Source organism: Cololabis saira, chromosome 6 (assembly GCF_033807715.1).
Source record: "Cololabis saira isolate AMF1-May2022 chromosome 6, fColSai1.1, whole genome shotgun sequence".
Lineage (NCBI taxonomy): Eukaryota > Metazoa > Chordata > Actinopteri > Beloniformes > Belonidae > Cololabis > Cololabis saira.
This window is the reverse complement of record NC_084592.1, coordinates 38,559,565-38,587,304: the sequence shown is the minus strand read 5'-3', so window position 1 is coordinate 38,587,304 and position 27,740 is coordinate 38,559,565. Positions and strand designations below refer to the sequence as shown.

General features: G+C 47.3%; 1 protein-coding gene across 1 annotated transcript in view; it reads right to left on the bottom strand.

Moving 5' to 3' along the window:
- ttn.2 (titin, tandem duplicate 2) overlaps positions 1–27,740 on the bottom strand; it is a 201,301-nt gene that overhangs the window by 52,892 nt on the left and 120,669 nt on the right. Inside the window, exons 150-204 of the mRNA XM_061722952.1 lie at positions 27,401–27,706; positions 27,142–27,295; positions 26,234–26,358; positions 26,024–26,142; positions 25,735–25,915; positions 24,468–24,770; positions 24,135–24,364; positions 23,807–24,068; positions 22,608–22,910; positions 22,368–22,524; positions 22,108–22,250; positions 21,830–21,948; positions 21,481–21,658; positions 21,082–21,366; positions 20,679–20,972; positions 20,292–20,591; positions 20,061–20,200; positions 19,814–19,982; positions 19,498–19,724; positions 19,086–19,400; positions 18,773–18,887; positions 18,383–18,691; positions 18,107–18,288; positions 17,197–17,326; positions 16,944–17,095; positions 16,586–16,733; positions 16,279–16,499; positions 15,853–15,949; positions 15,443–15,739; positions 14,242–14,541; positions 13,844–14,158; positions 13,537–13,763; positions 13,269–13,419; positions 12,906–13,187; positions 12,494–12,796; positions 11,409–11,714; positions 10,129–10,410; positions 9,591–9,778; positions 9,334–9,445; positions 9,101–9,239; positions 8,291–8,454; positions 8,062–8,213; positions 7,796–7,952; positions 7,432–7,713; positions 6,332–6,631; positions 5,894–6,187; positions 3,680–5,684; positions 2,877–3,564; positions 2,499–2,763; positions 2,062–2,388; positions 1,685–1,969; positions 1,292–1,591; positions 895–1,197; positions 480–755; positions 61–360 (exon numbers count right to left, since the gene is read on the bottom strand). Of these exons, the coding sequence (XP_061578936.1) occupies positions 61–360; positions 480–755; positions 895–1,197; positions 1,292–1,591; positions 1,685–1,969; positions 2,062–2,388; positions 2,499–2,763; positions 2,877–3,564; positions 3,680–5,684; positions 5,894–6,187; positions 6,332–6,631; positions 7,432–7,713; positions 7,796–7,952; positions 8,062–8,213; positions 8,291–8,454; positions 9,101–9,239; positions 9,334–9,445; positions 9,591–9,778; positions 10,129–10,410; positions 11,409–11,714; positions 12,494–12,796; positions 12,906–13,187; positions 13,269–13,419; positions 13,537–13,763; positions 13,844–14,158; positions 14,242–14,541; positions 15,443–15,739; positions 15,853–15,949; positions 16,279–16,499; positions 16,586–16,733; positions 16,944–17,095; positions 17,197–17,326; positions 18,107–18,288; positions 18,383–18,691; positions 18,773–18,887; positions 19,086–19,400; positions 19,498–19,724; positions 19,814–19,982; positions 20,061–20,200; positions 20,292–20,591; positions 20,679–20,972; positions 21,082–21,366; positions 21,481–21,658; positions 21,830–21,948; positions 22,108–22,250; positions 22,368–22,524; positions 22,608–22,910; positions 23,807–24,068; positions 24,135–24,364; positions 24,468–24,770; positions 25,735–25,915; positions 26,024–26,142; positions 26,234–26,358; positions 27,142–27,295; positions 27,401–27,706 (14,664 nt within the window). The remainder of the gene's footprint in view (positions 1–60; positions 361–479; positions 756–894; positions 1,198–1,291; positions 1,592–1,684; positions 1,970–2,061; positions 2,389–2,498; positions 2,764–2,876; positions 3,565–3,679; positions 5,685–5,893; positions 6,188–6,331; positions 6,632–7,431; positions 7,714–7,795; positions 7,953–8,061; positions 8,214–8,290; positions 8,455–9,100; positions 9,240–9,333; positions 9,446–9,590; positions 9,779–10,128; positions 10,411–11,408; positions 11,715–12,493; positions 12,797–12,905; positions 13,188–13,268; positions 13,420–13,536; positions 13,764–13,843; positions 14,159–14,241; positions 14,542–15,442; positions 15,740–15,852; positions 15,950–16,278; positions 16,500–16,585; positions 16,734–16,943; positions 17,096–17,196; positions 17,327–18,106; positions 18,289–18,382; positions 18,692–18,772; positions 18,888–19,085; positions 19,401–19,497; positions 19,725–19,813; positions 19,983–20,060; positions 20,201–20,291; positions 20,592–20,678; positions 20,973–21,081; positions 21,367–21,480; positions 21,659–21,829; positions 21,949–22,107; positions 22,251–22,367; positions 22,525–22,607; positions 22,911–23,806; positions 24,069–24,134; positions 24,365–24,467; positions 24,771–25,734; positions 25,916–26,023; positions 26,143–26,233; positions 26,359–27,141; positions 27,296–27,400; positions 27,707–27,740) is intronic.

Sequence of the window (27,740 nt, the reverse complement as noted above, 5' to 3'; positions counted from 1 at the left end):
TATAATGTCATAAATGTAATGCTAGGTACCATCAATGCATTTTGAAATGCATAAACCTACCAAATGGATGTCTGGCGATCATTTTTTCAGAATAGATTGGCTCAGAGATGCCCAGTCTGTTCTCAGCACGGACCCGGAAGCCATACTCTTTGCCAGGTATCAGTTTAGTCATTCTAAAACTGGTCTTGGTGCAGGATGAGGACACAGTGATCCAGTCACCCTGGCTGATATCACACTTCTCCACAATGTAGTTGGTGATATGGCTGCCACCATCTTCCTCTGGGTTGTTCCAGAGCAGCGTGCACGAGTCTATATCCAAGTCCGTGATTTCGAAAGGAGGCTGTGGAGGTCCAGGGATGTCTGAGGCAGAATACAAATCATTAATGACAATAATAATGGCAGCAGTGGATTTATACTCCCTATTGATGATCTGTTTTTGATCATTCCCGTTTTGAGTGTTATATATTGCAGTAACTGACCCATGACAACGACTTTGAGGATCTGGTTGACCCTGGCTGTACTGTTCTCGGCCGACAGGCTGTAGTAGCCGCTGTCCTTTCTGTTGACATTCTTGATGATAAGTGTGCAGGATGTTAAGGTCTTCACGAGGGACAGGCGGTCAGAGGTCAGCACGTCCTCGTTGTTCTGCTTCCATTTGCAGAACGGAGCAGGTTTACCTGCCACAATGCCCTCAAGCACCATCTTGCTTCCGGCTCTGACTGTCACAACGTCAGGCATGATAATCTTTGGAGCCACTGGAAAGAATAAAACAGATACCACACGTTTCCTCAGTGACTCAAATCACTTCTAGTTGTCTGTTTTCATACATAGAAGAATTTCTACCCTGATTATGCACTACTGTGAGGATGTTATTTTTCAGCTCGGTTTACTCACTCAGCTGTTCCTTGACTTCAAACACTCCTTCTGCTTCTCGGGCCAAACTGACTCCCACCGAGTTCCTGGCTGCCACTCTGAATTTGTATTTCATTCCTTCCTTCAGACCAACCACAACAATGGTCAGGTCTTTAACCACAGAGTATGGCGTCCACTTGTCCTCGGGTGCTCCTTCCTCCTGGTAGTCCACCACGTAACCGTTTATCTTGGCTCCTCCGTCCCTGAGTGGCTTGAGCCAGCCAAGTGTAGCACTGTTCTTAGAAATCTCCAACACATCCATCTTCTTTGGAGGGTCTGGCTCACCTGGATACAACAAAAGGTAGCAGTTGATAAGAAAAAACAAAATCGTGGATGGGTAAGATGAAACTGACGTGCCAGGTGTTATGCAGTGACTTACTAATGGGGTCCTTGGCCAGGTAAGATCTGGGAGAGTCTTGGGGAACCCCTATGCCGTATTTGTTGCAGGCCATGACTCTGAAGTAGTACTCTACGCCAGGTGTCATGGTGGTCACCTTGAAGCTTGTCTTCTTCAGTTCCTCTGTGCATTTGGTCCAGGTCTTCCGATCCACCTCTCGTTTCTCCACTATGTAGTTAATGATGGGGCTGCCACCATCGTTGTCTGGTGGCAACCAGGAGAGCTGAGCTGTCGTTTTAGTGACATCAGTTGCGTCCAAGCCGCCAACAGGACCAGGAGTGTCTGCACAGTTGAACATCATACAGTTTACATGCCAGTGAAAAACATTTGGACTATTTTTTTTTTAGACATTTTCATTCGTTTCCTGTTTCTTACCAAGAACTTTGACACGGACAAACACAGCTTTCTCTCCAGCTGAGTTGGACAGAGTCAGTGAATATTTCCCAGAATCCTCTCTGGTGCTCTCAGGGATGGTCAGGAAGGACATTGAGTCAACCTGGTCGACATGACCGCGGCGCACCACGTTGTCCACACCCTTGCGCTTCCAGGTAACTTTGGGGGCGGGCCGTCCTCGTATGACAGCGAACAGCCTGATTGGACATCCGGCTCTGACAGCCAGGCCTTTCCTCAGACTGGCATCCAGCTCGATCTCTGGAGCCTCTGTTGCCAAGAAGACACAAATCATTGAGTGAGTGCTGTTGAACGTGTAGCAAGCTGTGTAAAAGAACGTATTTATTGTGACTTTTTCTCACCCAGGATCTCCTTGGGGGACACTGCTTCTCTCAGGTAGGCGTGACGTCCCCAGCCCACCTGGTTTTTGGCGGACACCTTGAATTCGTACTCCACCTTCTCATCCAGCTGGCCAATGGTAAACTCTGTGAGCACCAGTGGGCCATGGGTATCGATTCTCTTCCAGCCCTCTGTTGGCTTCTCAGGGTCTGCTTCGCTCTTCAGCCTCAAGTCCAGGCTGTAGCCAAGGATGGGAGCGCCACCGTCATACACAGGTCTCGACCAGGATAGGGTTATGGAGGTCTTTGTGCTGTCTGACACCTTCAGGTAGGAAGGGGGACCAGGTGCCTCTGCATGTGGAGATAGGTTTAAGAGATATGTTTGTTACTAAAATCGAGACACCAAAACAACCATCTGTAGCATAAATTAAGAGAAATCTTGACATCAACTGTGGACTCACCGATAGGATCTTTGGCTGCAACGGGTCTGCAGGGCTTGCTGGGCTCTCCCAGGCCAACCTCGTTCTCAGCTTTCACCCTGAACTGGTACTCGTGGTTTGGAATCAGGTTGGTGACTTTCATGCGTCTCTCAGAAATGGCGCTCTTAGTACAAGGCACCCAACGCACCGCCCTCTTCTCTTTCCTCTCCAAAATATAGCCAGTGATAGATTTTCCTCCATCATTCTCAGGAGGAGCCCAGACCACTGTCATCTCCTCTTTACCCACCTGTATCACAAAAAACATTACAATGTGGCAGAGGAATGTTTTTTTTCAACTGGATAACTAAATGAGCTTGATGTCAGGCTGAGATACCAGAACTCTAAAACTTTCTAACTTACCTTGGTAACGTCAGGGGCTTCTGGGGGTCCAGGTCTGTTGAAGTGAGTCTTCACAGTTACAGGCTTGCTCTCCATGGCAGGCCCAGTTCCCATCTTGTTCTCAGCTCTCACTCTGAAGATGTACTCATTGCCCTCCACCAGGCGAGTGACGTTGCAGTACGGAGTAACCACAGAAGCAGAATATGTGGACCAGACCATCCTCCTGGTTTCGCATTTCTCCAGGATGTAGCTGTCCACCTCACAACCGCCTTCATCCTCTGGAGCATCCCACACTACCCTGCACTTATCAGGGCCAACGCCAGTAACCCTCAAGTTCCTCACTGGTCCGGGGACATCCAGAACATTGATGTTGGCATACGCTGTGAAGGTACCAGCCGCGTTTGTGGCAGTGATGATGTACTTTCCAGTGTCCGTGCGCCTGGACTTGGTCAAAAGAAACTTGGAGTAGTCTGCACCGGTTTCAAAGCTCATTCTTGGGTTGTCCCCCACAGCCTTGTCTTTTACCCAGAGGACTTCGGGTTGGGGTTTTCCTCTCAGGGCAGCCTCCATCCTGACAGACTCTCCAGCTTTCACTGTCACTGTTCCAGCCAACTTCAGGTCAATGACGGGCTTCTGGAGCTCCTCCCTTACCACGATATCAGGAAGTTTCACCCAGGCACTTTCTCCTGCTTCATTGACAGTCTGCACCCTGGATAACAAATGATCATCTAGATCAGACTGGGTCATACTGCACAGAAACACTTTCTCGCCAAGCAAACAACCAGCAAAACTTTAAGTTTAAGTTTAAGAAAGCAGTGACCTACCTGAAGGTGTATGTTTGATTTTCCACGCACTTGTCCACCAGGAAGAAAGTGTCCGTCAGGGGGCTGGTGTTGAGCTTCACCCACTCTTCTGAATCTTTGGATTTGGACTCCAAATTGTAGGAGATGTTGGGGCTGCCTCCATCGTAATCAGGCTTTCGCCATCTCAGATAGACAAAGTTCTTACCGATGTCTGAAGCTCTGAACTTCTCTGGCTCCCCGGGGTTCTCAATAGAATCAACGGCCATCACAGGGGTCTTGGTCTCCACAGTGGGTCCTGGTCCTAGTTTATTCTCAGCACATACACGGAACACATACAGGTGGCCATCCATCAGCTTGGCTTTGATCTTCCGGTTGGTGCAGTTGGAAGAGATCATAGACCACATGGGGATACTGGGTTCACGGCACTCTACAATGTAATTGGAGATCTCAGATCCACCGTTGTCCTCTGGTGCCTCCCAGTTGATCATGCAGGAGTCCCTGGTGACATAGGTCAGGTTCAGGTTCTGGCAGTGACCGGGTCTGTCCAGCACATTCAACGTGATGGTGCAGGAAGCTTCTCCGCCCTCATTCGAAGCCTTCAGTGTGTATTCGCCGTGGTCAGCTCTTGTAGCTTCCTTGATCCTCAAGTGGGCCAAGGGCAAGTTCTGCATGATAGTAACACGCTTGCTGTTCTCCAAAACGGTCTCTTTTTTTGACCAGATCACTTCAGGATCGGGACGAGCCTTGATGTAGCCAATAATGTTGACGTTGTGTCCAACACGCACTGTGAGCCGCTCACGGCAGCTGGCGTCCATTTCAATCTCTGGAGGGATGAGGATATCCTGAGCAGTGATGGCCTTTGGAACTTCCCTGGCCTCTCCATCTCCTATCATGTTCGAGGCATACACTCTGAATGTGTAGGTCACTCCCTCTTCTAGACCTTTCACTCTGTAGGCACACAGCTTGATAAAGTCTTCAATGTTGACTTTTTTCCACTCTTCAGTATCTGCTTTCTTCATCTCCACAGTGTAGCCTAGGATAGGACTGCCACCATCTCTGCTCGGTTTAGTCCAGACCAGGTCAGCATTGGTCTTGCTGTAGTCTCTAACCTTGGGGTTGATGGGGGCGCTCGGGACTGTGATGGGTCTGCAGGGCTTGCAGGGATCAGAGATGGGAGATGGGCCGCTGTAGCCAGCGATGTTCTCGGCAAACACTCTGAACTCGTACTCACTTCCCTCAAACAGACCCAAGACTCTGTACCGGAGGTCCTTGCAGGGTGTCTTGTTGACACGGATCCACTTTCCTCCTTTGTGTCTGCGCTCAATGAGGTAGCCAGTGATCTGGCTGCCACCATCCGACAGGGGCATGGTCCAGCCGACTGTGACGGCATCTTCTGCGAGATCGGAGTGCTGTGGCTTACCAGGCGGACTGGGTGGCATGAAAGTGTGCTCAGCGACGGTGGGCTTGCTCTCCAGTGGAGCGCCAATGCCCATCTTGTTCTCAGCACGAATGCGAACCACATACTCTGTACCCTTCTGTAGACGCTGGATCCTGAGCTCGGTGGCGAGGCTGCCTGTACTAACACCTCCCCAAGTCTCCTTGTTGGACTCTCTTTTTTCAACAACGTAGTTGGTGACCGGGCTTCCACCGTCGTCCTTGGGGGGACGCCATTCAATCGTCATGGAGTCTGGAGTTACCTCCAGGATGTTGACAGGTCCAATAGGAGCTGCAGGAACATCCAGGACTGTTACGTTTAGTGCCAAAGTCTTCGTCCCTGCTGGGTTGGACACAGTCAGGAGGTAGGAGCCGGTGTGGTTCCTGGTACATTCATTAATGCTTAGGACAGTGGAGAAATTGTCTGTGTCAATCTTGATCTTGCCCTCGCTGGTGATCTCTTCTCCTTCAATGGACCACTTGGCAGTGGGGACTGGGATTCCTCTCATTATAGCCGGCAGTCTGATGGTGGTGCCAGCCTTCACGATGATACCTTCAATGAGCTTAGCATCCACCTCCACAACCGGAGGTACTGTGAGTGTACAGAAAGAAGAGTTAATGCACACTGTAGAAGCACTCAATCATTTTCTTTACTTCAACCACAAGGTACACCCATTTACCAAATCTGTACCTAGACTGATGCTACAAGTAGTGGAAAGTGACACATCTGGAACAAATACTAAAGACTGTGTGACTGTAAACTGCCTTTGATATAGATGATGAAAATGTTCCACATCCTACCCAGCTTCTCCTGGCAGAGGATAGGCACCGTGCTGTCTGGTCTGCTGAGGCCGATGGCGTTCTCAGCCTTCACTCTGAAGCGGTAGGTCTTTCCTTCCTCCAGGCCGGTCACATGACTCTCTGGGATGCTCACAGTCTTCCACTCATACCAGTCCCTCTCTCCCTCTTCCTGAAACTCCACCAGGAAACCTGTGATCTCGCTTCCACCGTCGCGATCGGGCCAGTTCCAGACCAGCCATACTTCAGTTTTGTCCACGTCCACATGGTGCAGATCTTTAGGGGGACCAGGAGGGACTGGAGGAACAAAAGAGTTGAGACATCAACTTTGACCTTGTTTAAGAATTTACTTCTACTACTTTACATCTTAAAACACACAAACTTGTGCTCTCTTTCAAAAATACTGTACAGAAACTGAATATCGACTGTGCTGTTACTCACAGAGGGGGTTCATTGCCTTGATGGCCTTGGGAGTCTCCACGTATTCGCTGCGACCGCACAGATTTTCAGCAGCCACTCTGAAGTTGTAGGACGTGCCCTCCATCAGATGCTTCAGCGTTATGCTACGCTTCTTGGACGTGGAGCAGACAGGGACCCACTGAGTGGAAGCTGTGTCTTTCTTCTCCACCACAAAGTTGGTGATGCGAGTGCCGCCGTTGTCCTCTGGGTCCTTCCAGGAAAGGTAGGCTGAATCGCTCCTGACATCTGACACACGGAGGTGCTGGATGGGACCAGGTTTGTCTAAAGATTTGTATAAAGAAAAATCATTAGAGCTGCCCTCTTCCACGGCTTCTCGTCCTCCTCAACCCTAATGCAGTTTTGTCAGAACTTTTCTTCATAGTAAAGTTTATAAAATCCAATATTTTTTCACTCTAACATGTTTGTTATTTTATATTTGTGTATGTTTTACCCTTTCATCTTACACATGGGTCCCTGGTGGTCGTAAGGCTCCATAATAAAACATCCACAAGCAAAAGATTTTAGCCCGTCTACAATAAGCTGATGAAACAATTTAAAATATCACCACTTTTCTTTCACAATGTTGATATTAGAGAATGATTGGTTTTATACCATAAATGCAGTGCTTTGAAAGCCACTTTTTGCCACAAAGGTTCTGATACTACATAAACAACACTAACAACAACACTCTAATCACCACCAAGGAATCATCTCCACACGATTTATTAAATGGTAAATAAATAATCTGTCTTTTGTGGGTTATTGTGGAATGAATCATGCAAATGTAACCTCTTGCTTGTGTTGTTCTCTCAGATGTAAGTCGCTTTGGATAAAAGTGTCTGCTAAATGGCAGTAGCAGTAGTATGATCAAACTAGCACTTCAAGTGTTAAAATCCTGAAAATGATTGAATGTTTGGTTGTTTTGATTAAGTAAGAAGTTTTTAAGAAATTTATGAAAATAAATACTGATGAATTAATAGCAGTTTTTTTGTACATTTTTAGAAAGGGTAGTAAATTTGAGGAGGGCATGAAGGTGAACGTTGTTTGTTATGATGGGAAAAAAACCTGCAAACAGCACTTACCAAGAACCAGCACGGTGCAGGTGACGGTCTTGGATCCGGCTGGGTTCTCCACCGTTAGGGTGTAGTCTGCACTGTCACCACGGTTACAGAATCTCATCTCCAGCTTGGTGCCTGTCTGGCTGGTTTCAATGTCGGCTCTGGTTGGAACTTCGCCCTCATTCTTCTTCCAGGTGACTGTAGGGAACGGAGCGCCTTTAATCTGGGCCATCAGCGTGATGTGAGTGCCGGCCATGGCCTTCACCTCTCGGGTCATCCCGGCATCCAGTATCAGCTCTGGAGGCTCTGCATTAAAGAAAATCAAATAACAATGTAATATTTCATGTAAGACGTGGGATTGTGCCGTGCAACGGAAACGACAGCTCACCAAGTCTGTCCTGCACTCTGATTGGCTCCCTCATATTTGCTGGGTCGGATTCTCCGGCAGCGTTGACGGCCATGACTCTGAAGCGGTACAAGGCTCCGTCCTCCAGGTTGATCACCTTAAACTTTGTCTCCTGGCAGGAGTCCGGCGTCTGGTTTACCTGATGGCAGCGTAGGGAGAGGAGTTCACTGTCAGATGTTTTCACTCCAAGAGCGAGACGTTTAAAACAAAATCTGGTGCATGTCATGGTAACTGCATCGCTGCCTGACCTTGTTCCACTCCTCCTCTCCAGCCTTCTGGTACTCCAGCAGGTATCCAAAGATCTTTCCTCTCCCGGTGTCGGTGGGTGGTTCCCAAGCCAGAGTCACCGACTCCTTGGTGAAGTCAATAGCTCGAAGGTTCACCGGTGGGCTGGGTTTCACTGAGGGAGGAGTCTTGTGGTGAGCTTGCGAAAGCTGGAGTGGTAACAAAAGGTGAGCTGTTCACAGCTGAACTTACCGATGGGGTCTTTGGCAAAGACAGGTTTGGATGGCGGGCTCGGGTCTCCAGCTCCCACCACGTTCTCAGCGCTGACCCGGAATTCATACTCGCAGCCTCGCAGCAGGTCTGGCACCCAGTACTCCACCTTCGGGTAGATTCTTTCTGTGTTGCAGCGCACCCATCTGTGAGCAGAAGCAATACCGAGCTATTAGCCTCTGGAGACGGTTGTTGTTTCTCAACCTTCCTGGTGACCATTTATGGATTTTCCAGGATTAGTTACTGGAGTAAATTAAGTAAATAAAGATGAGCTCTAATAAATTTAAAATATTTACGAAAAAACACCTGTATACTTGTGGAATAATTCAATTGAAAAATACTTTATAAATCCCAGAAGGGAAATAAATGATCCCAGCAGTCATGATTTAAGTCTCTTCAAAGCTTCATCGAAGAGGTTTACAATAATTATAATTGCTCAGCTAATCAGCTCACACTTCTCTTTATCGGTAGATTTATTTATCATAATTCTGTGCTTTTCATTTAGAACATTAAGATTCACACTTTAAATGTTTCCAGTTTCTTTAATTTGTCGCATTTTCTATTTCCAACTTCGAAATCACAAATCTAAATCTAAGCTGGATGAAAACTATGGAGCTTTAGGGTAACTTCTCCCTGGTTCAGCAGGTATCAACATGTCGGCTTTCGGTCTTTATTCTTTTGAATGTTTCACAAGCCTTTTATGTCAGAATCGTAGTGCAGCTGGTTGTTCCTGCATCCTCAAGAAGAAGTAAAAATATGGAATCATTTCCTGCACCTGGCGGCATCCTGTACCTGTTGGCCTTGGTCTCCTTCCTCTCCACGATGTAGGCTGTGATAGGTTTTCCTCCGTCGGCTGGAGGCTCCCAGCTGATCAGGGCGGAGTCGTGGTAAACCTCCTTCACCGAGGGCTGCTTCGGAGCATCGGGCACCTCTGTGGTGGAAGCAAACATGGTGGTCAGACGCTTCTTTTGCCGTGAATTACGACGCCACCCCCAGAGTGAATGAGAAGGTTCTGGTGCACTTACTGAAGACGTCTTTGGCTTTGGCCTCTGCGGACAGGAGAGGGTCGCTGAGGCCATAAATGTTCTGAGCCATGATCCTGATGATGTAGTCGCGGCCCTCGATCAGTTTTGGCACCTGAAGTAACAGGCAGAAGCAGGAGGATGTCAGCGTCAAAACAGGCAATTGTGATGTTAAACACTTTATCCACTTTTGCAAGGAAAACGATATGTGTGGTGTGGGAAACCCGGCCTTTTCTCCTGGGTAACCATTTTCTGCTCACCTTGCAGGTGGTTCTGGTGCACGATGTGGTGACGGGCATCCACAGGTCCCTGTTGGTGTCTCTCTTTTCGATGACGTAGTTGGAGATGGGGCTGCCGCCGTCGTCCAGAGGGGGGTTCCAGGAGATCACCATGTAGTTCCTGTAGACCTCGTTGAAGACGACGGGTCCCTCTGGTGGCTGAGGACGGTCTGGCAGGAGGAAACGTTCATACAGGTGATCCTCCAACATCAACACACTTTGATGTCTTTTTCTTTTAGATGTCTTTTTTCACACCGTCATTTTCATTTCTTTATAATTCAAACTGTTCAAATACTCGTTGAACATCTTAAACAAATAACCTACCTTTTTCTGAACATCTAAATTTAAACTTGTCTGGACATATTTAATAAAGAACCACTGCAGTCCTGAGATGGCGTGCACCTTGTTCCACCGAAGGCCCACATGTGAGTTTTACTTATTGCAGCGCGGTTCAAACCCACAAGTGCTTTCCAGAATCAAAGAGCTACGATGAGAGCATGCACAAGGCATCGAGACTCACCGACCACGACGATGGTGCAGATTCCTGAGCGAGCACCGGCTGTGTTTTCCACGTTGACAGTGTAGCAGCCGCTGTGCTCCCTCTTGGTCTTGCTGATGTTGAGGCTGAGGTGACGGGCAGTGTTGTGGAAGCTGATCTCTTCGTCCGCCTTCAGCTCTTCATCGTTCTTCTTCCAAGCAATCGCCGGGGCTGGTCTGCCGCTGTAGCGTCCCGACAGCATGCAGGAGTCTCCGACCTTCACTATCATCCTGTCCCTGAAGTCCAGGTCCAGAGCGGGTGGTTCTGAAGGGGTGTCGAGAGCAAATGGAAATCTTAACCAAGCGTCAGGAATTGTGTTGCTGTACTTTGTTTCCTAATTTCTGCGTTTTGTGCTGCTGAGGTTGAAAGAACCAGATTAATTTGAAATCTTTTTAAGATGTTTCAGGATATTCTGTCCAGTCTCTCCCCACGGAGGTTAGTTAGAGGTTTTGCAAGTGGCATGCAGGAGGTTACATAAAGTTATATCAGCGAGGCCTCCTTGACACTGCTACGTCTCCAGAGACGTGAGGCTGCTGTTAGGCGTTTTTACATGGGATCCCGCTATCATCGCTGGATGATGAACGTGTGTTGGGTAATATAAATGAAAGGTGTTATTTCTGACCTCGGCCCTGAAGACGAGTTGGGAGGCGTTATCCGCCAAACATAACGTAACCTGTGTGACGTATGGTCCCTACATCAGCAGGATTCATACGCCGTCAGACAAGTGTCATTTTCAAAACGAAGATGGATGAACATCAGGATGAGTGTTATTGGCCGGGTTTTGGTTTTTGAAAAGCCCCGGTTTGTCATTTTTGTGCCCAGTTGTCCAAATAATGTATCATCCTTTGTGGTTCTGGACATGTGCCGGTTTATGGCGTCCTCGGCTCCGAGGCTGAGTAGCTTGTGGATCTCCTCGTCTCCCCAGTTACTCATCTTGCTAATACATATCCTACCTGTGACGTCCTGCTGCTGTTTTTACTCTCATCAGCTGTTTTCTTATTTTATAAAATAATAATAAATTCATAAATACCTTTAAAAAAAACTCCCCTGGTGGGTTGTATTCAGGTTACGTGATCAACAAACCCCTCCCACGACCCGCCACCCCACATTAGTTCTGTTTACATTAGACCTGACCCGCAGTTAAGACTACCCTCGGAGGAGAGTTATTCACGGGGCAGCTAGACACGTTCCCCCAACGTTGGTCAATGTAAAAAGAACAGGCGCGGTATCCACCGATGTAAAGGGGCTACTGAGTCACTCACCGTGCTCGTCCTTGCACTGCACAGGTTTGGTGGTGAAGGAATGCTTGCCCTGTCCAACTTCGTTGACAGCAGAGACTCTGAATTCGTGACTGGAGTTTTCTTTCAGCCCGGTCAGCGTGAATTTCTTGTCCATCAGCTTGTCCTCTCCGCCTACACGTACGAAACTGTCGCGGCCGACCATTCTGGACTCGAGGACATACGCCGTCACCTCGGCGCCACCATCATACTTGGGCGGTCTCCAGGCAACGGAAATGGAGTCCTTGTTAACAGCGGTGATGATCAAGTCCTCTGGACGCTCCGGGACGGCTGGAAAAGACACAAATGGCTTGAGATGAATCAAATGACACTTCCTGTATGACTGCAAACAACATTTATATAGGGGCATATTAAGTTCTACACATTATGGTCTACATATGAAATGATACTGTGCCCTAATATCTAGTTTTCATCATTTAGTTCTCTGATGTGGTATTCCACCTCCCAGAGAAAAAACAAAAACAAACATTGCCTTCACTTATGTTTATTTGTGCACAAGTTTATCAACAATAAGCAAGATCTTCCGGACACCTTTAATAATTTCTTTAGTTTTTCATCTGACTTGCATTCATACTCAACTAGACACAGTGTCAATCTACATTTACCCTTCTGTCGAACATCTTCTCATCAGTTTAATATTTCATTTAGAGGTCCTAAACTCTGGAACAATTTAGATATGTCTCTGAGGTCCACATTGTCATTTATATCCTTCAAAAAATTGCTGAAAAAACATCTCATGTCCTAATTTTTCAATGTATTCTCTATTATGTATCCTTTTTTTCTTTTCATGTTTATAATTAGAGTTTTCCTGTTTGTACATTTAATTTTCTGTTTACAGTAGATGACGGGAGTGGAACTCTGTACAAGCCCTCTGGGCTTCGTTCCCTCCTTGCACTATTTTTTTTTTTAAATTGTGCTAAATAAATAAATACAAAAATACAAATACAAATTCTTCTTTATCCCTTAAAAAGCATCTGCAGTGCAGCTTCAGCACCACATCTCCTGACTGAGTACTTCTAGTGTTCTACGTGTCCATGTGACCGACTCACAGATGGGGTCTTTGATGAGAACCATCCTGTCGGTTTCGATGAACGGTCCCATGCCGATGATGTTCTCAGCCGCAATCCTGAAGAAGTAGCCCTTGCCGTCATTGAGTCCCTGCACTACGGCGTTGTTCCTCGTCACTGTGTAGGACACTGAGGTCCAGCCCATGCGGTCAGACTCTCGCTTCTCGATGATGTAGTTGGTGACGGCTGAGCCGCCGTCATCCTCTGGGGAGTACCAGGTCAGCTTGCAGGAGTCGCTGGTCAAATTTTCCCCACTGAAGGGAAGGCCGACCTTTCCAGGAACATCTGGAGGTTCGGAGGGGGAACACAAAGTCAGACACTCGGGGTTGAAAATTTCATTCTGTTAATTTTTTTTTGTGTGATAACAGTTTTTCAGCCGCTTTCAGTGACTCACCCAGGACCTCAACAATCACGGCCTTCTTCCTCTCTCCGCCCTCGTTCTTGGCGCTCAGCGTGTAGACACCTTGGTGCTGGCGTTTGGAGTTCTTGATGATCAGGGAATTGGAGATGCCTGTCTCCTCCACCACAGCTTCTTTGGGCACCTCACCATCATCCCGGCACCAGGTGATCTTTGGAGCGGGTTTACCGGACACGTAGGCGATAATGCGGATGGTGCCACCAGCATGGACCACGATCTTCTCCTTCACCGAGGCATCAAGGTCCATCTCAGGAGGAACTAGAGGACAGGGATTATTATTTTTTTGTCCATACTGCCATACGTCACGGTGTGTGAAATACGTTGTGATCTAAATCGTACTTGTTCTGTCTTTGGTTTCGATCAGCTCAGCCACAAGTCCCGGGTCTCCCACTCCGGCAGCATTCACAGCTCGGACCCTGAAGCGGTACAGACCGCCTTCCTTCAGCTCGCTCACCACGAACTTGGTCCCTCTGATCTCAGTGTCTTTGGCCTGGACAACGATGAGAGACACAAATGCCATTAGAACCAGAACGCGTGAGGAAAGTCCTTGCAAACGTGTGCCATCGTAAGAGGTTTCTAAGTGAAACCCGTCAAGCTTCCTCTCTACCTTCGTCCAGCCCTCGTCGGTCTCGGGCTCCTTCTCCTCCTCCTCAGCACCGGTCAGCAGCAGCCTCCTCTTAGCTTTCTTCTCCTCCTCCTCCTTGTCCACCTCCTTGAACTCTACGATGTAGCCTGTCACCTTCGACCCGCCGTCTATCACTGGAGGGATCCACTCCACGTCCACAGTTGACTTCGTCCAGTCCGTCACCTTTGGTGTCGGTGGGCCTGGAGGCACTGCACACGCAAGAGGAACTGCTGTTGTAGGTCTGTTGCAACATTAACCGAACAAACACATTTGAACATGCTTGTCTTACTGATGGGGTCTCTGCAGAGAATGGGGTCTGAAGGCACGCTGGGCAGACCGCAGCCAGCGGCGTTGGCGGCAATGACCCTAAACTGGTAGGTGGAACCCTCCAGCAGCCCGGTGACGTCCCAGTAGTTGCCCAGGGGGAGCGCCCTGATCGGCTCGCGGGCAACGCGAGTCCAGCGCTTGGAGGTTGTCTCCTTCTTCTCGATGAAGTAGCCGGTGACGGGGGAGCCGCCGTCATACTCGGGCTCATCCCAGTTGACGGTCATGGACTCCAGACAGACATCAGTCACTGTAGGTTTCTCACACTGACCCGGAACGGCTGCAAGAGGACAGATAAGTCTTCAAAACTCAAGAATATGAGACACTACCAATATTTTAGTGGCGTTCTGATGATAAACTCACTGAAAAGGTTTCTGGCCTTCTCAGGCTCGCTGACCACAGGGGGGCCGACTCCAAACTTGTTCTGAGCCATGATTCTGAACTCGTACTCGTGGTTCTCTGTGAGGCGCATGACCACGTAGGCGCACTCTTTGGGGTCATTGGAGACGTGGACCCAGGATTTCCTGTTGTCCTCACGCTTCTCAATGACGTAGTTGGTGATCTTGGATCCGCCATCGTCTGTGGGAGGGCCCCAGGCCAGGCCGATCCTGTCCGCAAACACCTCAGTGAACTTGACGGGTCCGACGGGTGGGCCTGGGGGTCCTGCAGATGAAGGGAGAGGAGTCGCTATGGATCTGCTCTGGACAGCTACAACATGTTTAATCATTTTTGTCTAGTAGTAATTAGGGATGCAAATTATCAATTATTTCATTAATTGACAGTTGATAACCTTATCGATCGATCATCGATTAGTTGATAAGCAGCGTTTTTCCCCGATCTGAGATACAATCAAGGCTATTAGTAGTAGCAGCAGCCATAATAGTGTCATTTGTGTCAAGCAAATTTTAAGTTCTAGTTACGTTTTAAGTTAGAGTTTTGGCAGTGTTCAAAATAAAATTATGAGACCTGCTGTATTGGAGCACATTTTCTTTTAGTTAAAACTGTAGCGGGAACAGATGTTTAGAGAAACCTATGTATGTACCGGGTGAAGTCTGATTTATGGTTCCGCGTTACAACAACGCAGAGCCGACGCCGTAGGCTACGGCGGCTCTGCGTCGATTTAAGGTGGAACCATAATTCAGGCTTTAGGTGAGCATATCGGAGAACAACCAGAAGAATATAGAGTGGATTAAAAATAGAAGTTAAGCACTGAGCTACATGTGTCTCCCGCCTGGGCCATTGCAGACTCATTGCCTGAGCATGATGTTACTAAAACCAAACATATCCGCCGTCTCTTTCTTCTAACTTTATGTGCGCGGCGCAGCGCGTTGTGTCGCATTAAATGTGGTCCGGGCGTAATACCAGCTGGTGAAAATAAACGAAAAAAATAAATAAATAAATAGATTAATTGTAATCGTTAATTTTAATCAGGTAATTTCATAACGGCAATTAATCGAAAATCGATTAATTGTTAACATCCCTAGTAGTAATTATGTTGCACTTTCTGAAACTGAGCCATCAGAAACTCATAAAGACATCAAGTGTTAAGGTCTGGTCTTCTCACCCAGGACTGACAGCTTGATGGCTTTGGTGACGGTTCCCAGACTGTTGCTGGCCGTCAGGCTGTAGAGGGCGCTGTCGTGCCTGTTGGCCGCCTGGATAAGCAGCGTGCATTTGTCCTGGGTCACCAGTTTGTTGATGTGCTGGTCATAGTGGACTGGCACCTTCTCCTCAGGTTTGGCCACGCTGGCCTGGTGCCAGGTGAGTGTTGGGAAGGGACAGCCGCTCACTTTGGCGACCATGCTGACGTCACAGCCCTCTTCACCCTCCAAAGCCTCACGCATCTGGATGGTGGGAGCACCTGGACAGATAAAGAAGGCATTCAAAAACATAGTCAAATCCAAGATTCAAGATCGTGGCAGGTTTTGAAAGAGATTTTTTTTAAACTGAAACTCAACAGCTGAAGTCACTTACACGTCTGATCCTTGATGACCATGGGTCCGACTGTGGCGGAGGCTCGCCCAGGTCCAGCAGCGTTCACTGCTTTTACTCTGAACTCATATTCTCCTCCCTGCAAATTGATGAAACGAACCATCAAAGTCAAGGTCAGAAATATAAAACTATATGCATCCCTACAGAACGGTGACCAATGAATCCAGCTCCACTCTACAGCATTAACTGGTATCTTTCAGGTGGAGGAAAAGTTCATGTGCATCATTTACATAATTTGTACATCACTTCCTCTTTTTTTCCACAATCAATTACTTTTGGAGCTCCTCAGGGATACATTTTGATCCCATCCTTTTTTTAAATCTGTATGTTTAAATGAGTAATCTGTCACAACTTTTTACACTCAACTCTCAACCACTGACTAAATGAGGCTGAGATGTGTTGACTGACCTCCTTTAAGTCCTCAACCACAAAGGTGAGCTCCTCCACGTCTCTCTTGTTGCACTGCTTCCAGGTCTCCTTCTGCTTGCTGGTGGTGTCCCAACTCAAACGCTCGATGATGTAATGCTTCACTGGGGAGCCGCCGTTGTTTTTGGGAGGCTCCCAGGTTAGAGTGACGGTGTTCTTCGTCACAAGGTTCACTTTCAGCTTGGTGGGGGGGTCAGGTGGATCTGAAGAAGAGGAACATTAGTATTAGTGCTGCCACATCTCCAAACACCACGGCTGCGTGTGGCTGGAATAGCAGGAGTGCTCTCACAGATGGGGTCTCTGGCTCGAACGGGATCGGTGGTGACTGTGTACGGGCCGAATCCCAGTCTGTTCTCCGCCTTGACCCTGAACAGGTAATCCTGGCCCTCCAGCAGACCCGGGACCACGAAGGCCTGGCTGGCACAGGCTGCGTTCACCTGGATACAAATCATGCAATGCATAAGTCGATCAATAACAAGCACCTAAAACCGATAACATTGTGATTAAAAGGGGTTAAATTAAGTGCGTTGCTGTAACAATAGAAGTTGTAAATATACATAAAAGTTAAAAAAAATATTAACTGTTAGTTAACAGGTTATTAAACGTAATCAAACATAACAGCTAATCGACATCGTGGCCACGTTCACCTTGGTCCAGGCCTTGTCATTGACGGATTTCTTTTCAATATAGTAGCTCTTGATTCTCTCCCCTCCATCAGTATCGGGAAGTTTCCAGATCAGCCTCATGGTTGACCGAGAGACGTCTGTGACCCTCAGATCCTTCGGAGGTCCAGGAACATCTGAAGACAGGGACAGAAGCACAATCAGACATCTGTGGACACTACGGCGTTCGTCCAGACAAGATCCGACACGTTTCCGTACACAACAGTCATGGACCTACCGAGGACGATGACACGGACGTTGATGTGTTTCTGTCCAGACTTGTTCTTGGCGGTGATGGTGTAACGTCCAGAGTGGGTCCTGAGGCTCACGGGGATGTTGACAACGGAGGTGGTGTCTGTAGACTCGACCTGTAGACACGAGGACGGTTAAACCCTTCACCCACAGCAGGAGCACACTTGACCTCTATGGCCGATGCTGGTATTTAATCCAGAAAGTATTTTCTCTAAGCTGCTTGTTTTTCAAGAGCTTTTCAAGAGGTCTTTACAGCAGTGGTCCCCAACCCCCGGGCCGCGGCCCGGTACCGGGCCGTGGGTCATTTGGTACCGGGCCGCACAGAGAGAAAAGAAAAAAAAAAAAAAAAAAATTTTTTTTTTTTTTTTTTTTTTAATTAAAAAATTATTTCTGTAGAATCCCTGACTGATGATGGATGACTCTCAAACTGATGGTTCACAATTTTTTTATTCCTTGGACTTAATATATAACAATAAAATAAAAGCCTGGCTTTAAATAACGTTAATGAGAAAACAAACATAAAAACACATTTATAGAAACACTGATATTATAGGTAATTTACAATTTCCATTATTTCATTTTATTTCTTCAAAACTGATTGTTTTTTATTATTATTATTATTATTATTATTATTATTATTATTATTATTATTATTATTATTATTATTATTATTATTATTACTACTACTATAGCGAAAATACCACAGTTTTTAATGCCGGTCATTTTATTTAGCTTTTATCAGCTACACCTTTAGATTGGGCCGTGAAAATATTGTCAGACATTAAACCGGTCCGCGGTACAGAAAAGGTTGGGGACCACTGCTTTACAGGACAAAAATAAATCCTGAACTTTGAAGGTCACCAAAGAGAGGTAATATGGCGGTGTGAAGGTCTTACCGTAGAGTCCACTGGCAGCGTGTGTAGTTTGTTCTTCTTATGTGTCTTGGCTTTGCCTTCAAAGTCCCAGGTCACCTTAGGAACAGGGCGACCCTTGATGGTGACGGGGATCCTGACCGGATCTCCAGCGCGGATGCCCACCAGGTCATCAGCCATCACGTCGAGTGAGAGAGAGGGAGGAACTGCGAAAAAGAGACGTCATCAAAGACACAAGTGAGGGACAAAGGGTAACACTCATGTGTATTTAATGCCCTGAAAATTCAAAGATGTACATACGCTGGACATCCTCAATCAGGACTTCACTGGTGCGGGGGCTGGGGTCAGACTCGCCGATGTCATTGACAGCAATGATTCTGAAGCGGTAGCGTTTCAGCTCGCGCAGGCTTGGCACGGTGTACTCTGTGGTGGGGTGCAAGCTGTCGAGGTCATTGATCTTCACCCAGTCCGATGAGCCCTCGTCCTGGATCTGGATGATGTAGCCCTTGATGGGGCTTCCCCCGTCGCTCTCAGGTGGCTTCCAGGTCAGCGTGACGTTGTGTTTTGTCTTGTCTGCGATCTCCGGAGCAGCAGGCATGCCAGGAGGAGCTGAAAGGGGAAGCGATGGAACACGTTAGTGGAGTTACGTTCCCCACCTCCTGACAGAGGACTTGTTGATGATCGACTCACTGATGGGATTGACAGCGAAGGCAGAGTCAGATGGCTGGCTGAAGGGTCCAGTTCCAGCTGAGTTGCAGGCAGCAACCCTGAACTCGTACTCTGTTCCTTCAATCAGACGAGTCGCCTGGTTGACACAGAAAAAGGAGGAGTGGTGTTCACTGTCGTTTACATTAAAAAAACGTCCGTAGAGTCCATTTTTATTATGTTCGTTGTACTCAACGGCTCTAAAAGTGAACAATGGATGCCAAATATTTGCGAGGTCCTACCAGTCGTGTTCATTGCCTTATGAACAAGTCTACTGGGACTTTTTAACTTAACTAACCTGATGTTCCCAGCCTTTTAAGCCCCTCTTGGTGACCGGCATCTTGTTGACTTTTGCCCAGTAGGCACCACCTTTCTCCCTCTTCTCGAGCCAGTAGCCGATGATCATGGAGCCTCCTGTATCTCTGGGAGGTTCCCATGTCAGTGTCATGGAGGTCTTGGAGTACTCTGCGATTTTTGGCTTCTCTGGTGGGCCGGGAAGGCTGAACGGGTCTGTAATCTTGACTTCCTCTGTGGTGCAGGGGTCAGATTTGCCGTAGCGGTTCTCGGCTTTGACCCGGAACATGTATGTCTTATTTGTATCCAGGTTCCACACCTGAAGAGGAAGGACACAGAGTGACCTCTGGAAACTCGTAGACTCTTATTTTGTTATCTATTTCTGTTGTTTCTGTGTTACCGTTACTGGCACATACCCCATATTTCTTCTCAATGATGCTGCTGGTGACCTCCACCCACTGTGGCTCAGGAGGAGCTTCCTCTCCTTCCTCCACCTCTGGCTCCTCTGTCCACACTTCCTTCTTCTCAACAATGTAGTTGGTCAACTCACTGCCACCGTTGTCGAGGGGCGGTTCCCAGTTCAGGTAGCAAGACTCCGCTTTGATGTTGGAAACGGTCAGATTCCTGGGTGGAGTTGGCCGGTCTGATGGAGAAAGAAGTCCTCAGTCAGGACACAAATGCTTGCACATCATACTTTCATTCACAGAGTCGCTTGTCGAGTTTTCAACTCACCCAGAACCATGACGTAGAGGGTATGCTTGGCTGAGCCCATGTTGTTTGATGCAGTTACAGTGTAGGTGCCACGGTCCTTCCTGTTTGCAGCTGGAATGGATAGCGTGGTCTTGGCGTTCAACCTGCCGGTCACCGCCGTTTCTATGAGAAGGGGCTTGGGCTCGGTGGGCTCGGTGGGCTTGGTGGCCTCGGTGGCCTCGGCGGGCTCGGCGGGCTCGGCGGGCTTGGTGGGCTCGGCGGGCTCGGCGATCACAACGTCGTCCTTGGTCCACTCAATCTTTGGGATGGGGAGTCCAATTATGGCAGCTGGGATCTCAATGGGATCATTCCTCTTCACGGTGATGGTGTCGGCCTTGAACTGCTTCAGCATGTGGACCTCAGGAGCCACTGAGGGGAACAGGACAGAGACAGAACAATTCAACCTTCTGGTTGCTCTGGAGAGCATCTCCATTGATGCGCTTGAGTTCCCAACTCTTACCTTCATCGTCTTGGATGACGACGGTTAGTGGGATGGAGGGCTCGCTCTCCCCGATGAGATTGGCACACTTGATTCTGAACTCGTACATCCAGTCTTCATCCAGGCCATCCACGGTCATGGTCATGTTAGGGCACATCTCAGCGTTACAGGGCTCAAAGGCCTGTTGGTCCTGCTTCTTTTTCTCAATGGTGTAGCCAATGATCGGGCTGCCGCCATCGTTGCGGGGTGGCTTCCAGGCAAATGTGATGGAGTTCTTGGTGCGTTCTGTGTAGTGGAACTTTTCGGGGTACGATGGTGGACCTGAAGAACCAACAACAATGTTGTCATGGAAACAAATTCAGCTCTCAAGTTTGATCTGTGGACTGTAAAACATTTCAGTCTCCTCACCCAGTGGATCCACGGCTTTGATGGGTCCCAGCTCCACAGGCGGGCCCATGCCGTACTTGTTCTTGGCAATGACACGGAAATAGTACTCCTGTCCCTCCATGATGCCGACACACTCGCACTTGGAGGAGGCAGTCTCGATGGGCTGTCTCCACGTGTGCATGTTGGCGTCTCTTCTCTCCACGATAAAGCCGGTGAGGTCGCTACCGCCATCATCTTCAGGGTCGTCCCAGTTCAGGAAAATCATCTTACGAGTGACGACAACCGGCTTCAGGTCTGTAATGGGTCCAGGGACATCTGAGAAAAAAAAAGCAATGTTTTGTGTTAGTCTGTGCATCATCAGTATCTGCTGTTCATTCAAATGCCCTGGCAAAAGTCCTGGCAGCTTTCCCGGCCTCTCACTCACCCATCACATCCACTCGAACCCACGCAGATTTGATGGCACTGGGATTGCAGGCAGAGATGGTGTATTTGCCGCAGTCCTTTCTCTGCACATTCTTGATGGAGACAATGCTGTTGTTGCCTTCGCTGAGAATCTCCACTCCGTCTTTGTCCAGCTTGCTGTCATCTTTGGCCCAGGTGATGGTAGGATACGGTTTACCTGTGACTGTAGCAGGTATGAGGAGGTGTTCTCCAGCTCTGATGATCACGCCATTCTTCACAGAAAGGTCCAGCTCAATCACTGGAATCTCTGTGGAGACGGAAGGAACCAAATATGACTTGTATTCTTATTTAGCCCTTATAAAGATGGGATTTGGCCAAAACAAATTGCAGTTGTATCTCATTCTTGTGTCTTTGAACTGACCTGCGGGATTACGGACATACACCGACTCTGTAAATCCAGGCGCTCCCTCTCCGGCACCGTTGCAGGCGATAACTCGGACCAGGTATTTTGCTCCCTCGCGGACTCCATAAACAGTGAAGTTCCGGGTCTTCCAGGGACGTTCTGTAGACCTGGACCAGTCTTTGGTACCAGTAATCGTCTGAAGAACCACAGAACCAAGACAATAACTAGCGAGAATTGAAACCATGATATTCTAAAGCAGACTTGCTCAAGAGAGGTCATGTTTGGTTTTAAAAAAATCAAAAAAAAAAGGTCTCCTTTAACAAGTAAAAACCTCCAACTACAATATGAGGGGTGACTCGATGCCGACCTTGTCTACGTGGTATCCCAGGATCTCTCCTCCACCGTTGTCAGTGGGAGGATCCCACTCAACTTCAATGGAGTGGTCAGTGGTCTCCACGACTCTGGGAACGGGTGGTCCAGGCGGCACTGCCGGTTCACAAAGAAACGCATGGGAACGATGTAAAAAAAACACCTCCTACTCGTGGCATATTTGTTCAGATTTTTACAAACATCTGCTGGTTGTTACGTTAGGCTGTCAGATTTTAAAAGACAAACTGAGAAAAGGATTTAGAGAAGTTGACGTACGGATGGGAGCCTGGGCTGTTTTGGGTTCGGAGGGAATGCTAAACTTCCCGGGGCCGGCCTGGTTTTCAGCTGCCACCCTGAAGATGTAGGTCAGTCCCTCCACCAGACCTTCAACGTTGAGTTCAGTGTCTTCGACCATGTTCCTGAAGATCAGAACACAAGAGAGTATCGACACCATCCACCGACCGGTATGTCCTTTTTTAAATGTTTTTATTCAAACCGTGAGGAAAGAAAAATATTTCTCTCCGGTGACTCCTGACCTGTTGACTCGGGCCCAGTGGGAGCTGTTGATCTCACGGCGCTCCACCCAGTATCCCAGGATCGGGCTGCCGTTGTCATTTGGTTCCTCCCAGGTGACCAGCATGCTGTGCGCTGTGATGTCATCGATCTCTGGCTTCTCAGGAGCCTCGGGAGGTTCTGAAGACAAAGACAAGACGTTAAATGTGTCTGTTGTTGTGAATGGAGGCTCACAAACAAATAAAAAGGGAATATTTGCACACCGAAAGGATTCTTGGCGACGAGTGGCTTGGAGATGCAGGGTGGACCAGCGCCAAACTTGTTCTCAGCCACCACTCTGAAGATGTACTCTTTCTTCTCGATGAGTTTGGGCACATGGTAGCGGCACCCTCTCAGGGTGGAGGTGACGCAGCTCCAGCCGAACTCCAGCTTCGAGTTGTCCTTTTTCTCCAGGGTGTAGTTGAGGATCTCGCTGCCGCCATCGTCCAGAGGAGGGTCCCACTTGCAGATGACAGAGTTCTTCCTCACATCCTCGAACTTGAAGTTCACAGGAGGACCAGGAGTGTCTGTGGGCAGAGACGGTCATCCATGAGCCTCTGAGACATCTTCTCAGTGTAAATGACGACACATGAACGTAAACGATACCTAGATCATACAAATAATTTGTTTTTAAATTCTTATTTGCTCAAGTTTCCAGATTTGGTGAAATTCAAAACGGCACAGACCATGTTTAAAGCCTGGAATAATAGTTTACCTGGAAACATCCAAACGTTATTCAGGAAAAGAGATGGTTTTCATGATTTACGGAATAAACACACTTTTAAACAGACAATGGCTCATACTACATTGAAAAAGATGTGCATTTCAGTGTATGGTATAACACTCTGGAACAATCTTCATGAAAGTGTGAAGGTCTGCAAGAACATCAGGCTATTCAAACGCTGCTATAAGCAGCTTCTCATACTGAACTACCAACAATTGATGTTATAATGACCATGATTTGCATTGTCTTATTTTCTTCTGTACATGATGCTTTTCTTTCTTTTTTAGCTACTTTTATTATGGTGATTGTTTTTGTTTTTTTCATTGACTTTTTTTCTTCTCTACTGTGCTTGATGCCTTTCGTTTTAGCTACTTTTATTATTGACTCACTTGTCTTTTAATTACTTTTATATTGACATACTTTTATATGTCAAGAAGAAGGGTATATACTGTATATATGTATTATTGTTGTTATTATTATTATTATTATTGTTATTGCTATTATTATTCTTTTATATATCGGATATTCTTATATTGCAAGAAGGGGCCGGACTAGATAAGCATTTGCTTCTTCCTGTCCCTTCTTGAACAAAACTGGTTGTGCTTTATTATTGTTGTTGATGTATGGTGTGTTTTTTTATTGTTTTGTTCAAGATGAATAAAGATCAAAACTGGAAATAAGACCCAACAGAACTCTTACCGAGCACGGCGACTTCGCAGGTCGCAGAAGCAACTCCGTGGCCATTTTCCAGCTTAATCATGTAGACGCCGTGATCGGGGCGGACCGAGTCCCTGATGACGATGGAGGAGACGCCCCTGTGGCTGTTGTCGACAGCCAGACGTTCATTGATGGTTGGATAGTCAGGTTCCTCCACCTCGGGCTCTGCAGCCGCCTCTTCCACCTTCTTTTCCTCTTCTTTCTTCTCCTCTCCCTCCTTCTTCTCTTCTTTCTTCTCCTCTTCCTTCTTCTTCTCTTCTTTCTTCTCCTCTCCCTCCTTCTTTTCTGCTTCTCCCTCCTCCTTCTTCACCTCGCCCTCCTCCTTCTTCTTCTCCTCCTCTTCCTTTTTCTCCACCTTCTTCTTCAGGGGTTTCTCGGGCCTCTTGCGGAGCGGCTCGGGCCGGATCTCCTGGTTGTTCCAGTACCACGTGATCTGAGGGTACGGGGCACCGGAAATGTTGGCGTCCAGGCAGATCTCACCACCTCGCCTCACGAGGAGACCAGACTGCAGGTTCCCGCTCAGGAAAACCTTCGGAGGATCTGGGATAAAGAATGAAGTAAAAACATTGAATGTGTGACCTGCATGAGGCCTGACTCTGAAACTGTGAAACGGTTTGGACTTTGGCTCCGGTTCGGCCCTTACCAACGCTGTCCATGACCTTAACAAACAGCGTGCCGCGTGACGGCTCGCTGACCCCGGCAGCATTTTCAGCTCTGACTCGGAAAGCGTAGTCCTTCCCCTCCGTCAGCCTTCTCACGGTGTAGGACAGAACGGGGACCAGGAAGTCGTTGCACCTCTCCCACTTGTCCTCGCCCTTCAGCTGCTTTTCCAGGACGTAGCCCATGATCTTGGCACCGCCATCGTACATGGGAGGTTTCCAGGTCAGAGTGATGGTGCTGGATGTGGGGTTGTGAGTCTCCACGTCCACCGGTGGGTCGGGAGGATCTAAAACGAAACACAGATCTCAGGCGGAGTTCTTTTGGACGCCTTGGACTTTCCATTAACATATCAAAAGTTGGAGTAACACTAGGGGTGGGCAAAAATATCGATATGGCAATATATCGCGATACTTTGCCAGCCGATTTAATATCGATATTCAAAATTTGAATATCGATTTTTTTTTTTTTTTTTTTTTTTTTTTTTATCCCCGATTTTTTTCCCATTATATCACCCAGTGCTCCTACCTAAGTGACAGTCCTGGGCATTGCCACTCTCTACCAACCCTGGGAGGGCCCTGCACTGAGCTCAGGTTTTATTTCACGTTTTATTTCATTTTATAATTTATTTTTTATATAACACAATTGCCTGTCCTTAAAAAATGAAAAATAATGGACAGAGGTTTATTTATTTATAGATTTATATCTATACTGACTGATCACTGTGCCTGTCCTTGGTTTTAGTACCATCTTTCTTGTGTTTATTATCATTTGCCACATAATTAAAGCAACCTCATACTAAATTTAATGTTAATTTCATATAATGTAAATAATATGAAAAACATATACAAATATGTCTTAACTTTAGCTTGTATAGTTATAATAAAACATTGTTTTGACTCAGTTTGTCCCATGAATTGTCATTATAATCTGATGAACGTGCAACTCGGATTTTAAGATCCATCACTATCATCTGATGTACATATATACAACTTGGATTTTAAGATGTGTAATGCATTTTTAAATTTTTCGGTGAACTATGTAGAATATAATAATCGGGATATCGCATAATCGGGATATCGCAATGTGTATCGTATCGTAGCTCAAGTATCGTAATGCGGAGGTCCTTCCCAATACCCACCCCTAAGTAACACTTCAGTTAGCGTCCAGCTTCCAGAGAGCGAGGACAACGAGGACTTTAACAAAAAACATTGCATCTATTTCCAAGCATTTTGGAGGAAATGTTCTCTTACGCTTCTGATCCTCTGCAATGACCGGATTGCGGAGTTCGATGAACTCTCCTCCTCCGATCTTGTTGACGGGCTGGACTCTGAAGTAGTACTCTCCGTTGGCAATGAGGTCTTTGATGGGCCAGCTCACCTTGTTCTCTCCAGACATCACGTTGACGTATGTCCTCCTGCCAGCCTCGCGCCGCTGCAAGACGCCGAAACAAAACGAAAAACAGACGGGGAACAAAAGAAAAGTGAGTTTGTGGAATTCAGATGTCACAGTCGGGGATGAGATCTCGCCGCCGTCTCAGACCTGCAGGACGTAGTGAAGAATGGGGCTGCCGCCATCGTAATCTGGAGGATCCCAGGACACTTTACAGGAGCTCTTTGTGATCTCAGAGGCCACAATCTCCTTGCAAGGGCCGGGAAGACCTGAGGACCGGGAGACGGGTTAAAAAGTTGGTATTAGACATCAGCGACGGCATGACCATGAGATGAGAGCTGTTTCCTGTCCGACACACACCGATGACTTTGACGTTGATGGTGGCACTGGCGCTCCCCAGCTTGTTCTCCAGAGTCACCTTGTAGACTCCAGCATCAGGGTGGACGCTGCTGTCCACTTCCAGGTGACAGGACAGGTACTCCTTCCTGTTAAGTACAAACAATCCCATCAGCCACTGCTGCTCACATACACCGAGGAAACGAGTCAATTGGCCCCCCAAAGCGGATGGAACCCCGTCTTCAGATGATGGGCTACTAGGGCTGGGCGATATATCGAGATTTTAATATATATCAATATATTTTCAAACACGATATGGTACGAGACAATATCGTTTATATCGATTTAAAAAAAAAAAAACATTTTTTTTTTTTTTTTTACATTTTTTTTTTTAATGATTTTTATATAGCTTATTTTGTGACAAATTGACTTGAATGTTTTATTTGAGATTTGCACAAATGTTTTGTTATTTGCACAACTGTCTGAAAAGTCTGCCTGTTACTGTCTACATTGTATTAATTGCACAGTGTATTTTAATTTAATTGTTATGCAGGAAAGGGATATTTGTTTTATTTTATTCAAGAAGCATTTTTATTCTATATATGCAGGCAGTTTATTTTTATTTCATTTGTTTTATACATTTTGATATTGTGCAGACCTCTGTTAATAAAGGAACCTGTGTGACATTTGGCACGAGGCATTGTATTAAAACTGACTGTTTTTTAAGGGTTTGCCTCAGAAAAAAATGAAGCTAACAGAGATGCTATGCTATAATGCTTTGGGGGAAACCCCAATTAAGGCACAGAAAAAATATCGAGATATATATCGAGTATCGCCATTTAGCTAGAAAATATCGAGATATGACTTTTGGTCCATATCGCCCAGCCCTATGGGCTACTGAGATTACGTGTTCATCGACGTGGCGTTCTGACCTGAAACCGACACGCTCATCCGCCTTCAGCTCCTTGCCATCTTTGTGCCAGGTGATCTTGGGGGATGGGACAGCTCTGAAGGGAACTGGGATGTGAAGCTTCTCTGTTTCTACAACAATCAGGTCCAGAGTCTGGAACTCCAGCGTTGGGTTACCTGAAACCGCACAAATGCAGATCTTACGCCTGATGGCTTACGCGAGGTGGTTTTGTGCAGGAAACAGGCTCTTTTAGGACAAACAAGCACATGCCGTGCCCTTACAGTCGGAGTCCTTGGCGAACACATTTTCGGAGATGTCAGAGGGCTCGCTCTCTCCGATGGAATTGATGGCCCTCACTCTGAGAACGTACTCCTTCTCGGGCACCACGCCCTCCTCCACGCGGAACTTCAGCTCCTTCACTGGACGAGAGTTGACCCTCATCCACTTCTGTGTCCCGGCCTCGCACATCTCGATGTGGTAGCCGCGGATGGGGGAGCCGCCGTCTCGCAGAGGAGGCTTCCAGGCGATTGACAGGAAGTCTCGGCTGGCACCGGTTACATGCAGCTCAATGGGCGGGGACGGGACGCCTGAAGGCGACAGGACAAACTTTTTCACTCTCTG